Below are 13,726 nucleotides of genomic sequence, written 5' to 3'. Positions count from 1 at the left end.
GAATTATCTCCATTTGTTGATATCCTCAGGTGGATGGTACTGGATGAGTGGGACATATGCTTGCAGTGAGTTCTTGACAAGGACAGTGAAAATGCATGTTGACTGGTGAGGAGCAGTGCAGAGTGATATAATGGAGCATCTAGCTGCTGGGAATTGGAGTTGTCATCTTAATTCTGTTCACACATGAAAATGAACCTCGTACTCTCATCCTTGTCCTCATATAGGCACATCATAAAGCTGCCTTGCAGTTTCTGGCCTGACTTAGGACTGGACAATGGTGGGCGAACCTCAAGTCCTGTCCTCTCCTGCAATAGACCACAGCTGAATCTGTGGACAGTTTGCATAGCACTGCAATACTACAAGCCCCATATCAATTAAAAATCCCATATCTCCAAGAGGCGTTTAAAGCTTATCTTGAAGTGACATTAGGGCTCAAGAATGCTAAGTTGCCAGCACCAAATCTCGTTCCGCTCAAAGCAGACAGGGCACAAATAGGAGCTTCCTCATGTTGCTCCACCAATGTACTTAACCACTCCTCCTGGAAAGGGGTGCTCAGTCTCCATAGCCATTCACAGCTGCCACTGAGACCATTAGAAGGTGCTAATGAATTCCACTTACAATCATGGAATTGGATGGGCTATGCGGGCCTGCTAAAGGGACGGAGCCATGCATCTCATTTCATGGGTTCAAATCCTCTTCAGGTTAGTATTAGCCAGATCTTACTGTAAATGTTAAACAAATACAATGTTACATTTTCATACACGCAACTTCACACTTTCTCTCCTCACTTTTTCAAACAAGCCCTTTCCTGTGGCCCCTTGTACATGGGAAGAGCTTCCCATAAACCCCTGCAGTTACCTCATTATCCCCCTTTCATATGCCTCCTTAAAACGCTCCTCTGCTGTGATGCCTACAAAAACTGGTAACTGTGTGCTGTAACCAGCATTGTCTCACTGTCCACTTGTGCTCCCTCAGCTGTCTGTCTGTCGCCACCTGTTGCCCCTTGGCTTAGATCATAAGCTGTATTAGGCAAGCACTTTTTTGTTCTGTTTGTACAGCCCAGTGGGGCTCTGGACTGTTATTGGGGGTGCTACTGCAATATAAATAATAGTTGTTCAGTTGCCTTTGGGATGGGAGCTAGTGGTCTCAGCCCATTTCTCAATGGGTTCTGTTAAAGGGAGCCGCCACCACCACAATCAGCATCCTTGTTTGCAGCCTCAGTAGAGGAAAAATCACAGGAGTGACTGTGCACAATGAGTTATCTGTCCTCTGGGCTTAGAGCAATTGGGGCTTTGATATTAAGAATACTTACCATTCTTACTGGTTTTATTAATGCTTGGGTGCATGGAGCCCACAAGAGAAATGCATTACAAATAGTGAAGGGATTGGTTAGATAGAAGCATTGTTAAAGATACACCCACACAGTCAGAATTCAGTCACAAGTATATTGGAGAACAGGTCATTCCCATGTATAGTGTATTTCTCACAGCCCGTGCCTTGCACCGATTAGCACAAATTCAATTTCCAAATTGACCTGCCTCAGGCTGTGTCTACTTCACTGAATTTTACTGGCGAGAGATAAGTTATATAAATATTTTTACATGTATTGCACAATACATTAATATATGGTAACTAACTGGTTTCACAGTAAGACTCGAAGAAGTTAAATTTACCAGATCAGATGTCCAATACACTAGGGTAAACATAGGCGTATGTGAATGACAAAGCCACGTCTCTGTATTTAATAGGAACCAGGATGTGAATCATGATGCTGTCTGAATGAAAATATTGACAGGTGCAGAATGTCACCAAATTCTTACCTTGCTGATCAAGAAACTGAAAGCAGCTTGGAGCAAGTAGTACAGAGTTCACTGTCTGGCTCACTCACATATTCAGTTAACTCTTTACTCACCTGGGGTCTGAGTGCCCTCCTGCTTTGGATTTTTAACTCACGGGCCCTGTTTAAAAATAAACCCCACCCCAACCAGAAAATCCAGTTTCTGGCTAAGTGAAAACCAGTTTGGGCCAAATTGGGCCCCCCCCCGGTTCATTCAAGCAGCCCTATTGCCTTCAGTGACCATTTAAAAGCTTGTGCATAAGGTCAGTGGGGTTGTAAATGAGGTACAAGTCGGCTCTGGTTTGATAAGTTCTCACTACTGGTGACAACTACCCGTGAATTAAGAGACTGAACACAGCAAACACTTCTCTGGATGGGGTAAAGGAACCTGTGATGAAATACACGGTTGTTTGCAAGATTCTCAGAAACCGTGATGGTGAGAGATGTACAAATGTCTAGATAGTATTATTTATTACTGTCTTCTTTTACTATCTCTTCTATAACTCTTCCTTCCGTAGATCTCCAGTGCTTTACAAAGGTCAGATCATTATCCAGCTGGAGAAGCCCAACAGAGAGGCAAAAGCAACGAGGAGTCCAGTGGCACCTTAAAGACTAACAGATTTATTTGGGCATAAGCTTTCATGGGTAAAAAAACCCACTTCTTCAAATGCATGGAGTGAAAATTACAGATACAGGCATAAATATACTGGCACATGAAGAGGAGGGAGTTACCTTACAAGTGGAGAACCAGTGATGACAAGGCCATCGAGAGGCAAGAAGCTTGCGTGCAGACACCCAGCAGGCCAGCTGCAGAGGCACTCTTATTTTTTAGATGATAAAAATAGATTACAACAATGCAGTCAGAACCAAGGCCATTGTGTGGGGTACTGTACAAACACAGTAAGAGACAGTCCCTGCCCCAACAAATTAATTTATCTAGATTGGTGGTTCTCAACATTTTCCATCCTGGGACCTCCCCCACCTACTTGGGACCTAGCCAGAACCCCCTTCTATTCAGCAGTTGGGAAGAGTGTGGTGGTCATAACCCCTGTTTGTGACCCCTAGATTGAGAAACCCCATTCTAGTTAGATTTCACATTTTAAAAGATGAACTAACAGTGTGTGTGTTACAATTAGATACTTCATGATCTTCACCATGGTAACCCTCATCCTTCTAGTCCCCCATCCTTTGTTTATTGGCGACCCCTGCTGTGTCATGTCGAATCAACTGTAAGTCTCTTGGGGCAAGAACCAGTCTCATCTACAGAACACCACCAGCACTCTTGCCACTGCATGTCCATCATCATTATGAGCAAGCCATAGGGCACCAGGGCAGGATTCCTTTGTGTATGGCTTCCACAAAAGGGAGCTCCTGTGCACAGTCTATGACAAGCTTGCTCAACTTTGCTAATGAAAAGATTGTGTGGCAGCTAATAGAAAGTTCACTGAGGGTCAGAGCAGAACAGCGCTGTGTTCCATGCAGGGCCAGCTCTAGGTTTTTTGCCGCACCAAGCAAAAAATGTTTTGGCTGCCCCCAACCCCAGCCCTGGGCTGCCCCCCCTGCCACCCCAGTGCTGGGCTCTCCTCCTCTCCCCCCCAACCCCACCTGCCGCCACAACCCTGGGCTCTTCTTCCCCCCCTCACCTGCCGCCCCAGCCCTGGGCTCCCCCCCCCCCCCAAGTGCTGACTCCGCCCACTTCCCCCTCACCTCCAGCCAGGCTGGCACTGGCAGGGTTGGGGTAAGCAGCGGGGCTCCTGGGCCGCGCCTCAGCCCAGGGTCCCTCCAGCCAGGGCTCCCGCCTCCAGGACCGGCCGGGACCTGGGAGGGCAGAGCTTGGGGGACCGTCCAGCAGAGGGCTGAGGAGCTGGGGCAGGGCAGCCCCAGAAGGAACGGAGCCCCGGAGAGCGGGATGTGGGCCCCGCAAGGCAGTGCCCCGGGCACCAGTCTCCTCTATGGCCCCGCAGCTGCTGCTGCTCCTGGCTGCCCTGCTGCAGTCCCTGGGTGGCTCGGGCCACTTTGCCCAGCCCCAGCTGCGGTGCTGGGGAGCAGCTGCCCTGCGGCACCTGCAGGCAGCTCCGTATGCCCTCTGGGGCAGCCCCCAGCCCAAGTGTCCTGCCCGGCCATAAGATGCAGGCACTGCTCCTTGACGCGAACCGCAGTGGCCCCAGGGCACCCCCCATGCAGGACGTGCTGCTGCCAGGGCCGGCTCTAGGCTTTTGCCGCCCCAAGCAAAAAGGATGGCCGGAATGCTGCTCCTGAAAATGTGCCTGGAGCCGGCCCTGGTTCCTTGAAATCCTGGTGAGTGATGGCTGCTCTGTATTTGGCCCCATAATTTTCTTAAATAGTAGGATTTACCATCCAGTTTCCAATGAACAAACAATTTTGTGTTTCCTGGGTTCTAAAGTAATCAGAAAGTAGATACTTTTAAAAGGAACGTCACCTACTTTTCAGGGCCACGTGGCCAAACCATAAATATTACTCACGTGATGGCTCTAAGCAATGGCATTGAGCAACAGCTCAAACAATAGTTTGCAGAGAAAGTGACCATGAGATGGTAGAGTTCAGGATCCTGTCAAAAGGAAGAAAGAAGAGTACCAAAATACGGACCCTGGACTTCATAGAAGCAGACTTTGATTCCCTTAGGGAACTGATGGGCAGGATCCCTTGGGAAGCTTATATGAGGGCGCAAGGAGTCCAGGAGAGCTGGCTGTATTTTAAAGAAGCCTTATTGATGGCACAGGGACAAACCATCCCGAAGTTCAGAAAGAATAGCAAATATAGCAGGCGACCGGCTTGGCTTAACAGTGTAATCTTCAGTGAGCTTAAACTCAAAAAGGAAGCTTACAAGAAGTGGAAATTTGGACAGATGACTAGGGAGGAGTATAAAAATATTACTAGAGCATGTAGGGGTGTAATCAGGAAGACCAAGGCACAATTGGAGTTGCAGAAGGCAAGGGATGTGAAGGGTAACAAGAAGGGTTTCTACAGGTATGTTAGCAACAAGAAGGTGGTCAGGGAAAGTGTGGGACCCTTACTGAATGGGGGAGGCAACAGTGACAAACGTGGAAAAAGCTGAAGTACTCAATGCTTTTTTTGCCTCCGTCTTCACAGACAAGGTCAGCTCCCAGACTGCTGAACTGGGCAACACAGTATGGGGAAGAGGTGAGCAGCCCTCAGAAAGAACAGGTTAAGGACTATTTGGAAAAGCTGGATGTGCACAAGTCCATGGGTCCAGATCCAATGCATCCAAGGGTGCTGAGGGAGTTGGCTGATATGAATGCAGAGCCATTGGCCATTATCTTTGAAAACTCGTGCCGATCGGGGGAGGTCCCAGACGATTGGAAAAAGGCAAATATAGGGGCCATATTTTAAAAAGTGAAGAAAGAGAACCCAGGGAACTACAGACCGGTTGGCCTCACTTCAGTCCCCGGCAAAATAATGGAGCAGGTCCTCAAGGAATCCATTTTGAAGCACCTGGAGGAGAGGAAGGTGATCAGGAACAGTCAACATGCTTGACCAACCTGATTGCCTTCTATGAGATAACTGTCTCTGTGGATATGGGGAAAGCGGTGGATGTGATATATCTTGACTTTAGCAAAGCTTCTGATACGGTCTCCCACAGTATTCTTTCCAGCAAGTTAAAAAAGTATAGATTGGATGAATGGACTATAAGGTGGATAGAAAGCTGGCTAGACTGTCAGGCTCAGGGTAGGAGATCAACGGCTCTAATTCTAGTTGGCAAGCGGGTCAGCCCCGGGGCTGGTTTTGTTCAACATCTTTATTAATGATCTCGATGATGGGATGAATTGCACCCTCAGCAAGTTCGCAGATGACACTAAGCTGGGGGGAGAGGTAGATATGCTGGAGGGTAGGGATAGGGTCCAGAGTGACCTAGACAAATTGGAGGATTGGGCCAAAAGAAATCTGATGAGGTTCAACAAGGACAAGTGCAGAGTCCTACACTTAGAAAGGAAGAATCCCATGCACTGCTACAGGCTGGGGACTGACTGGCTAAGCAGCAGTTCTGCAGAAAAGGACCCGGGGATTACAGTGGACGAGAAGCTGGATATGAGTAAGCAGTGTGCCCTCACTGCTAAGAAGGCCAACGGCATATTGGGCTGTATTAGTAAGAGCATTGCCAGCAGATCAAGGGAAGTGATTATTCCCCTCTATTAGACACTGCTGAGGCAACACCTGGAGTAATGTGTCCAGTTTTGGTCCCCCAACTACAGAAGGGATGTGGACAAATTGGACAGAGTCCAGCGGCGGGCAACGAAAATCATTAGGAGGCTGAGGGAACTGGTGTTATGTAGTCTGCAGAAGAGAAGAGTGTGTGTGTGTGTGTGTGTGTGTGTGTGTGTGTGTGTGTGTGTGTGTGGGGTGGGGGTGGGAGATCTGATAGCAGCCTTCAATTACCTGAACGGGGGTTCCCACAGAGGATGGAGCTAGGCTGTTCTCAGTGGTGATGACAGATGACAGAACAAGAAGTAATGGTCTCAAATTGCAGTGGGGGAGGTGAAGCACTGGAATGGGTTACCTAGGGAGGTGGTGGAATCTCCATCCCTAGAGGTTTTTAAGGCCCAGCTTGACAAAGCCTTGGCTGGGATGATTTAGTTGGTGTTGGGGGATTGGACTAGATGACCTCCTGAGGTCTCTTCCAACCCTAATATTCTATGAATCTATGACAGAGGCAGACTATAGGAATAAAGCTCTCAGAGGTGGTACCCTCCTGTGGAAAAAGATTTTGAAAATACCTGCTTATCTGAAGTATCTTTAGGCACAAGGGAGAAGAGACCTCTCTGGCAGTAATGGCTCAGCAATATCCAAAGAGTGGGGTGAACGCTACCCGAGGTAATGAAATTCCCTATCCCCCCATTACAGTCCAAAACTGGGTATGATTCACTTATGGAGAGCACCTTCTTATTCTAGACTCTTCTTTGAAGTTTCCTTCAGCTGAGTATTGTGTCCAATTCTGGGTGCCACGCTTTGGGAAAGAAGTGGACAAACTGGAGTGTGTCCAGAGAGCAGCACAAACAATAAAAGGTTTAGTAAATCTGGCCCATCAGAAAAAGTTTTTAGAGGAGCGGAAGGGCTAATAGTCTTCAAATGTGTAAAGGGCTTTTATAAAGAGGACAGGGATCAATTGTTCTCCATGTCCACTGAAGGTAGGACAAGTAGTAACAGACTTAATCTGCAGCAATGGAGATTTAGGTCAGATACTGCAAAAACCTTTCCAACTCTCAGGGTAGTTAAGCTCCGGATCAAGCTTCCAAGGGAGGTTGTGGAATCCCCGTCACTGGAGGTTTTTAAGAACAGGTTTGACAAACACCTGTCAGGGATGGTCTAGGTATACGTGGTCCTGCCTCAGCACACGGGGTTAGACTTGATGACTTCTAAGTCCCTTTCGGCCCCACATTTCTATGATTACATCAGCCTCTGTCACCTTCAGCATTTTGTAGCAGCCTGGCAGAAATACCCAGACTGAAGAATCGGTGTTAAGAATCCTTCTGAAGTCCTGAATGTCACAAAGGAGGAAGGCTATATCCACACCTTTGAGACTGACTCAGGAAGTCACCCAGGAATCAGCACCAGTTGAACTGAAATCCTTTGCTCCAGAGCTTTTCTCTTATTCATACACATACGGATGACATTTCTGCTATGGAAAGGAAGGTGGAAGCAGTAGGAAACTGCCAGATTTGGGAGTTATATCTCCATGTGATTTGGAGGGTTCTGCATTAGGGTATGACGCTACATTCACCCAAATTAACAAGGACAGTGAAATTTTGTGCCACAGAGTAGACTACCTCAAAACCAAAGGAGAGGAGGAGATATTTTTGCTTGGATGGCATACTGGAGAACATGGCATCAGGAACTTTGCAACTTTGTTCTTGCTGGCTGTTTCATAACTTTGCTTGAAGCAATGGGTCCACTGGATCCCATTATTTGGTGTCACCTAGAAAACTTCCTGATGGTAACTGTGCTGCCAAGACTTCTTCTAGGATTGGTTATGTGTGAAGTTTAGAATATGAGGATTTACATTCTGAGTGTGCTAAGGAGAATACAGAATCTGGAGAACATATTTTCTTATTGTACAAGTGCATTATTCAAACAATGGAAAAGTTTAATGGTAAAATCCCAACTGCATTAGCTAGTGAGGTACCAGGCCAAACAAAAACAGAATACAGAATGGTATGTACACAATACAGAACAGAATACAGTGCCCTCTGAATTCCACTCCTCATCCTAGCTTTAGTAAATGATGGGCTCCAATACCACAACAGTGGATATGGTATAAAAATCAAAGTAGGGTGAATGTTGACAATGCCTTTACTGTAAAGACAACTACCCTTCTCACGGATCTCTGAATGCCTCTGCCGCAGCATAGCAGGGAGTTGCCACATTCACTGTAAGCTATATTTTGTTATGGCTAATTCTGGGGAAGTCATGAGGCAAATTAAGTCACAAATGTGGGGGAAGTAATGTAAGGCACAGATTTAGGCCTCCATATATTCAAAAGTCAAATTCATAGTCCCTCCCACCCTAGTCCAGACATTAGCCTCTAGCTCCTTCCCCAATCACCTACTCACAGTGGCAGCATGTAACAGTTATCACTTCCCATCACCACAGCAGCATGTGGACTGGCAGTTCATCCAGCTGCTCACGCACACACATCCTACTTAGCTCAGTCTTTTGTTTTATATTGAGAATTTTTTTAATCGCAGGTTTTTAAGCAATATTCCAACCAATGAGTGCTTATCTCAAAAAGAATCAGAAAAGATGGAAACTCTGGACAAGGGTAGGAGTGTTAACATAGTTCAGTGCCTATAAAAGACTGTCACCCCCATCTCTCCCACTACAAAAACTGAAGCTCTATTCACAGGGTTGTTACTGACTTGAAGACTTTTCACTCCTGTTCACCAACATGATTACTTGATTCTGAGACACAAGACACAGCTGCTGGCTCAGACTGAACACAGAAGCTTGCTGACGAAATGCCCAATACAAATAAACACTCGTACAACCAGGAAATATAATGTGTTAAGATTTAATAATAATAATCATAATAATATTTCAAAAACAATGAGAGAGAGTGCATTATACACAAGATCTGGTACTCAGTGCTTTTTATTGGCCATTTTCTCTGTGCCAGTGTATTTGGGTAGTGGTAAGTGGATAAAAAACCCAGCTGGGACATTTCTCCAAGGAGGGAAGGAGAGAGGTTAGGCAGGAGGTTCAGAATCGGACAAACGTGGCATCAATCTGCCGGACAGAAGGAAGAGCCAGCATGATTTTGCGCCGGTACTGAGGATCCTTCTGCAGGGGGTTTCTCTCCAGATATACAGTTTCCAAATTCTTGGCTCCCTTCAGCTCATCCAGGTCACTCCAACTCTCAATGAGATTATCATTCATCTGTGAAGCACACACACGAACACTCCCAGCAAAGCTTCATTAGTGAGAACATAACCCAGACAGACACTGCTCATGAGGAGTCACCCGTTACTGAGAACCAAGGGGCAGTTAGGCTGTGCGGTTACCAGCCTGGTAGAATCTGCTTGGTCCTGCTTTGAGCAGGGGATTGGACTAGATGACCTCCTGATCCAATCCTAATATTCTATATCCTTCCAATCCTAATATTCTATAATTCTATTAATCTAGCTAGAAAGAATGACACCATATGAGCTTCCTCAATGTGAAGCCTTGCTGAGCCTTCTCTGTTCCCTACTCCAAGCACAGTTATTCTTCAGCAATATCTACCACAACACCCGCCCCCTGGTAATGTGTAACCAGAATTCAACTCAACAGGTTTTAATGTACCATGGAAATGCCACCTATTGGCTCTCTCTTGTCTACAGAGCATCACAGGAATGTCTTACTCACTGCAAACCCCACTCCCTCGTGACTTGTCCTTCAGCACATTGCTGCAGTTTTGGCCTCAAGGATAGCTTCACAGGTTCCCCTTTAATATTGTTCCCCTAAAGCCAGCCCCTGCCTGACAAGGCAAAGCTTGAGCTCTCCAGTCTAAGGGCACCAACCTCTCCTAGGCAGGACATAGGGGTGTGGAAATGCTGTGAGCCTCGCTTCAGAAGGTTTCCTCTCGTGTCTCCATTGGGAGGCAGTCTGACTCTCACAGAAGAGGCTGCATGGTTCAAGCTATAAACCTAAGGCCTGCTCAGATCTCAATGCCATCTACAACAGAGGCCTCATACCCCCCCACTGCAACCAAATCCACACAGGGCTAACTGTGGTCTCTTGACAGCTCAGCTCCTTCGAACGCTGCTGCCCAAAATACACCCACTGGAAGGCAGGGTGACTTCCATAGCACAGAGACTCCATGCATGTCACTGTAGACAGTATGCAGCAGCTGGCAGTACTTTGAACCACAGTTGGCAAGGGGGAGGGATGCAAACACATCATTCGGTGTTATTAACATTGTCCCACATTTAGATCCCGGCTGAATTCCAGTGGGGGTGTCAGAGGAAGGGAGGAGCATACTATGCAGCCACAATTCCCCTACCCCAGATGTGAAAGCTTCAGCTCTCCTTTGCTCCTACAAGCAGAGCTTGGAGGTTCAGAAGAAGTTACAGCAGCAGCAATATCTTTAATCTCAAAATAAGGGACCAGACCTCTTTCAGTGCACTGCACCCTACTCACATCATGCAACCAAGGCAAGCAGCACTGAACTCCTAACTTCCCCAAAATTGCAGTTGTGAAGTGGAAAAGCAGTGTTTTTCCTTGAAGTGCCTACTTCCCACCACCCCAGGGAAAGACAGCTGCTCTAACAACAGGGGCTGTGTGTCACCAAAGGATCGTTGTGGGGTTAAGACACTGCATTGGGCCTCTGGAAATCACTTCTCAGCTCTGCCACAGAGTCTCTGTGTGACCTCAGATAAATCAATCTGTTGGTGCCTCAATCGCCCCACCCCCATCCACAACATGGGAGTCATTTTTTCCTACTCAGAAGGGTGATAGAGAGGCATTCATATACTATTGTGCCAGGAGCCATATAAATACCTAGTTAGAGTAGGACAAACTATCTGCAACATTCCTGGACTTAACAAGTGATACTACATCTGTGCTAACTTTAATACCCTTTATTTAGGGCACTGAATAGGGTCAGAAGGATGCATACAGCATTTAGGAACTGGAACCCTGCAATTACCGGTAATTAAAAATACTTCTTTAAGGCAGGCTTCATGAAACTGTAACTAGAGTAGGAGCAACACTGATGTGCTTTGAAGAGAATTTTACCCAGTTCTCTCCATCAGGAGGGATATAGGGCCAAGTTAAAAGAGTATTAAACGGGAAAGCTGGAGGCTCAGATGGGGAAGGGAGTTAGAGATCAGGAGCAGACCTTTACCAGTGCACTGCTCTCCATTTCAGTAGTGGCCTCTTCATAAAGTCAAAGTCCTATAGAATTAGGTTGCTCCCTTTCCTTCCTGAGGAAGAAACACCAGCAGCTGGAGCAACTTCTTCTTCTGGGAGCAAAACGCTTTGTAAATTTCTCCATTTGGTTCAAAGGGGAGAGTCTAGTAATTTGAAAAGAATCGCACCACATTTTGCACACACAAGCTAATCTGTACTGTCTCACTTTGAGGACTGTAGTAGGCCACACTTCATAGGATGCCTGAGCTCTTTGGTGTATAAAGGCAGTTCATTCTGGCATGAGTAGGCCCAGATGGGAACCACAAAACTGACTAATACAGCCTCTGAAAGGTTATATTCAAGGGTTGGAAAAGCACCGTCCAAGAAGCCTCTATACTGGATTCTAGCTTGATTTCATGTCCAGCTACTTCCCAGTCCTGCAGCCAAAGCCTCCATCCAAGGGCTCAGATACTGAAAAGTTCCAAATGATGAAAACGTGAAACAGAAAAATATGGCTTCTATTTATTAAGTACTAGAAGAGCAAGTGCTGACACACCCTAACTGAACATAGCAAAAAACATTGTACACTATGGGGGCTGGAGCACTGAGATTCCAGGTGGATATCTACTCCTCTGTTCAAACTTTGTTCCCTTCCTGACAGAAACTGCAGAAACGAAATGCAGGCCTTAGCCATCCAGGATGCCACCAACCAGAGCCAGCTCAGTATTATGATCTGGCTAGCAGGAGTGGAAACACCCAGAGGACAGCTGAATTTTTCCTGAATGGTTACAAGGAACTGACCAGACTGACTCTGCTCTAAAACTGCTTTTAAACGCTTTGGCTCACCTCTGCACCAAAATGCATTATATCTACTTCTATTACACAGCCATATTGTAACTTACAGAAAAGCTAGCAGTACAAAAATGAGGGAAGGCAGAGCTCTATACTTCAAAGCCATCATGATTAGGGCTATAGCCTGAGCCCAGTGGCAAGATCAGTATTCTAAGGAGAGAGGCACCTGACATAATTAAGGGCCTGCTATCACTAAAAACCTATAAAATGAATGAACTGTGATGACTTTTCTCATAATCCCTCCCCCCATGCAGACAGGTAAGGAGAAGAAGGGCTTACAACCTTGTCTCCAGAACAAAGGGAACACTTGGAAAAAAAAAAACTCAGTCCACATCAGCTCTAATGAGCACTGTAGCTGGAATCTAAGAGATGTACGACTCACAATTTTAAACCCTCCCCACCACACCCAGTCAAGGAGAAGGATTTCTTTCTGTATGTATCTATTTCAGCAAGGCCTGCACTTACCCAGAATTCCTGCAGCTCTGTTAAATGGCTGACATTTTCAATCTTTTTGATCCTATTGGATGCAATGTCCAGCATTGTAAGTTTGTTCTGAAACAAGCAAATGAAAACTTTAGCTTGGATTTCCTCATCTCCTCCTCTACCCCACTCTGAATCCCAGAGCTGAAAATTCTGAGAAGCACTAGTAACACCACTGCCAGCTAGCTATATTGTTAGCTAGCAAAAATACAACTGGCTAATTAGTCACTAATTAATATTGTCCTATACTCCTCCCCAGGATTATAAAACTTCTGAATACGAGAAAAAATACATTCAGTGCAAGAAGAACTCTCACTGCTTAACTACAGCAGAGAAGATAGTTTTTAAATCAAGACAGCTTGCCAACCTCCCTGAAACAACTGAAAACAATTACTAGCTGGCCAGTAGTTTCTGACGAACCAATTGCTCCTGAACAGTGAGCTTTCCTTGTAATATTTTAAGGTTAGTAATCAGACATTCCAACAAGAAGTTTTGGAATCTACAAAAAATCTGATTAAAAGAACTCTAAGGCGGCAGGTTTAAAGACAGGAATTCTATGCATTAGGAAGCCCAAGAGTTTTAGAAAATATATCCCTGCATATGCAGGAGATCAGCTAAATTACTCTGATTCCTCTGATCTCCAGGGGTGCCTCACAATGCCACCTATTGGTAAAAGGGCATGGAAACATCACAGGCTTCTCCATAAGGGCAATCCAAGGCAGAAATACAGAAAGTTGGACTGATTTATAAGAGAAGGATGACATGGTTTGCCTCTTCTGACCCATGACAACTCACTTAGTCATTTCTGGTGCATGTGTAAGAGAAACTCATGGCTACCTATTACAGATCCAATTCATCTTTCAACTCAGGAGTTTAGCAGCAAAGATAACCAGCAGAAGTGTTGTTAGGCCTCCCTTTGCTAGTTCGCAGTCAAATTGTTACATTAACTGCTTCAAGACTCCATCTACCTCGTACCGTTTGACAGTCCACTCCAGACTGACTAGAAACATGCATGTTCCCAGAAGAGGAGGCAGCTCATGTTTTGTTTTGTTGTTTTAGGTATAATAGATAAAGAACATATACGGTTTTCTGAGAAGTTCAACTTTCTTTGGGTAACTTAAGGAAAACAGGAACTTCCCAGCAACACCAATGTAAGACGAACCCAGCCATCCTGGGAATTACTGTGAGGCCAGC

At 45.9% G+C, this 13,726-nt stretch overlaps 2 protein-coding genes across 5 annotated transcripts in view; both read right to left on the bottom strand.

The window, feature by feature from the left end:
• ANO7 (anoctamin 7) overlaps positions 1-2,482 on the bottom strand; it is a 35,095-nt gene extending 32,613 nt beyond the window's left edge. Inside the window, exon 1 of the mRNA XM_034782144.1 lies at positions 619-2,482. The gene's annotated coding sequence lies outside the window, so the exon portion shown is untranslated. The remainder of the gene's footprint in view (positions 1-618) is intronic.
• Positions 2,483-8,866: 6,384 nt separating this feature from the next.
• Positions 8,867-13,726, bottom strand: part of PPP1R7 (protein phosphatase 1 regulatory subunit 7) — a 28,321-nt gene continuing 23,461 nt past the window's right edge. For 3 of the 4 annotated variants that reach the window (XM_034781340.1, XM_034781341.1, XM_034781344.1), the window contains 2 exons: positions 12,518-12,604; positions 8,867-9,247 (listed from right to left, as the gene is read on the bottom strand). In XM_034781340.1, the coding sequence (XP_034637231.1) occupies positions 9,071-9,247; positions 12,518-12,604 (264 nt within the window). In that variant the 3' untranslated portion in view covers positions 8,867-9,070. Of the gene's footprint in view, positions 9,248-9,462; positions 11,672-12,517; positions 12,605-13,726 lie in introns of those variants that run through there. The other variant, XM_034781343.1, reaches the window with a different exon arrangement.

Source organism: Trachemys scripta, chromosome 9 (genome assembly GCF_013100865.1).
Source record: "Trachemys scripta elegans isolate TJP31775 chromosome 9, CAS_Tse_1.0, whole genome shotgun sequence".
Lineage (NCBI taxonomy): Eukaryota > Metazoa > Chordata > Testudines > Emydidae > Trachemys > Trachemys scripta.
This window is presented reverse-complemented; position numbering and strand designations above follow the sequence as displayed.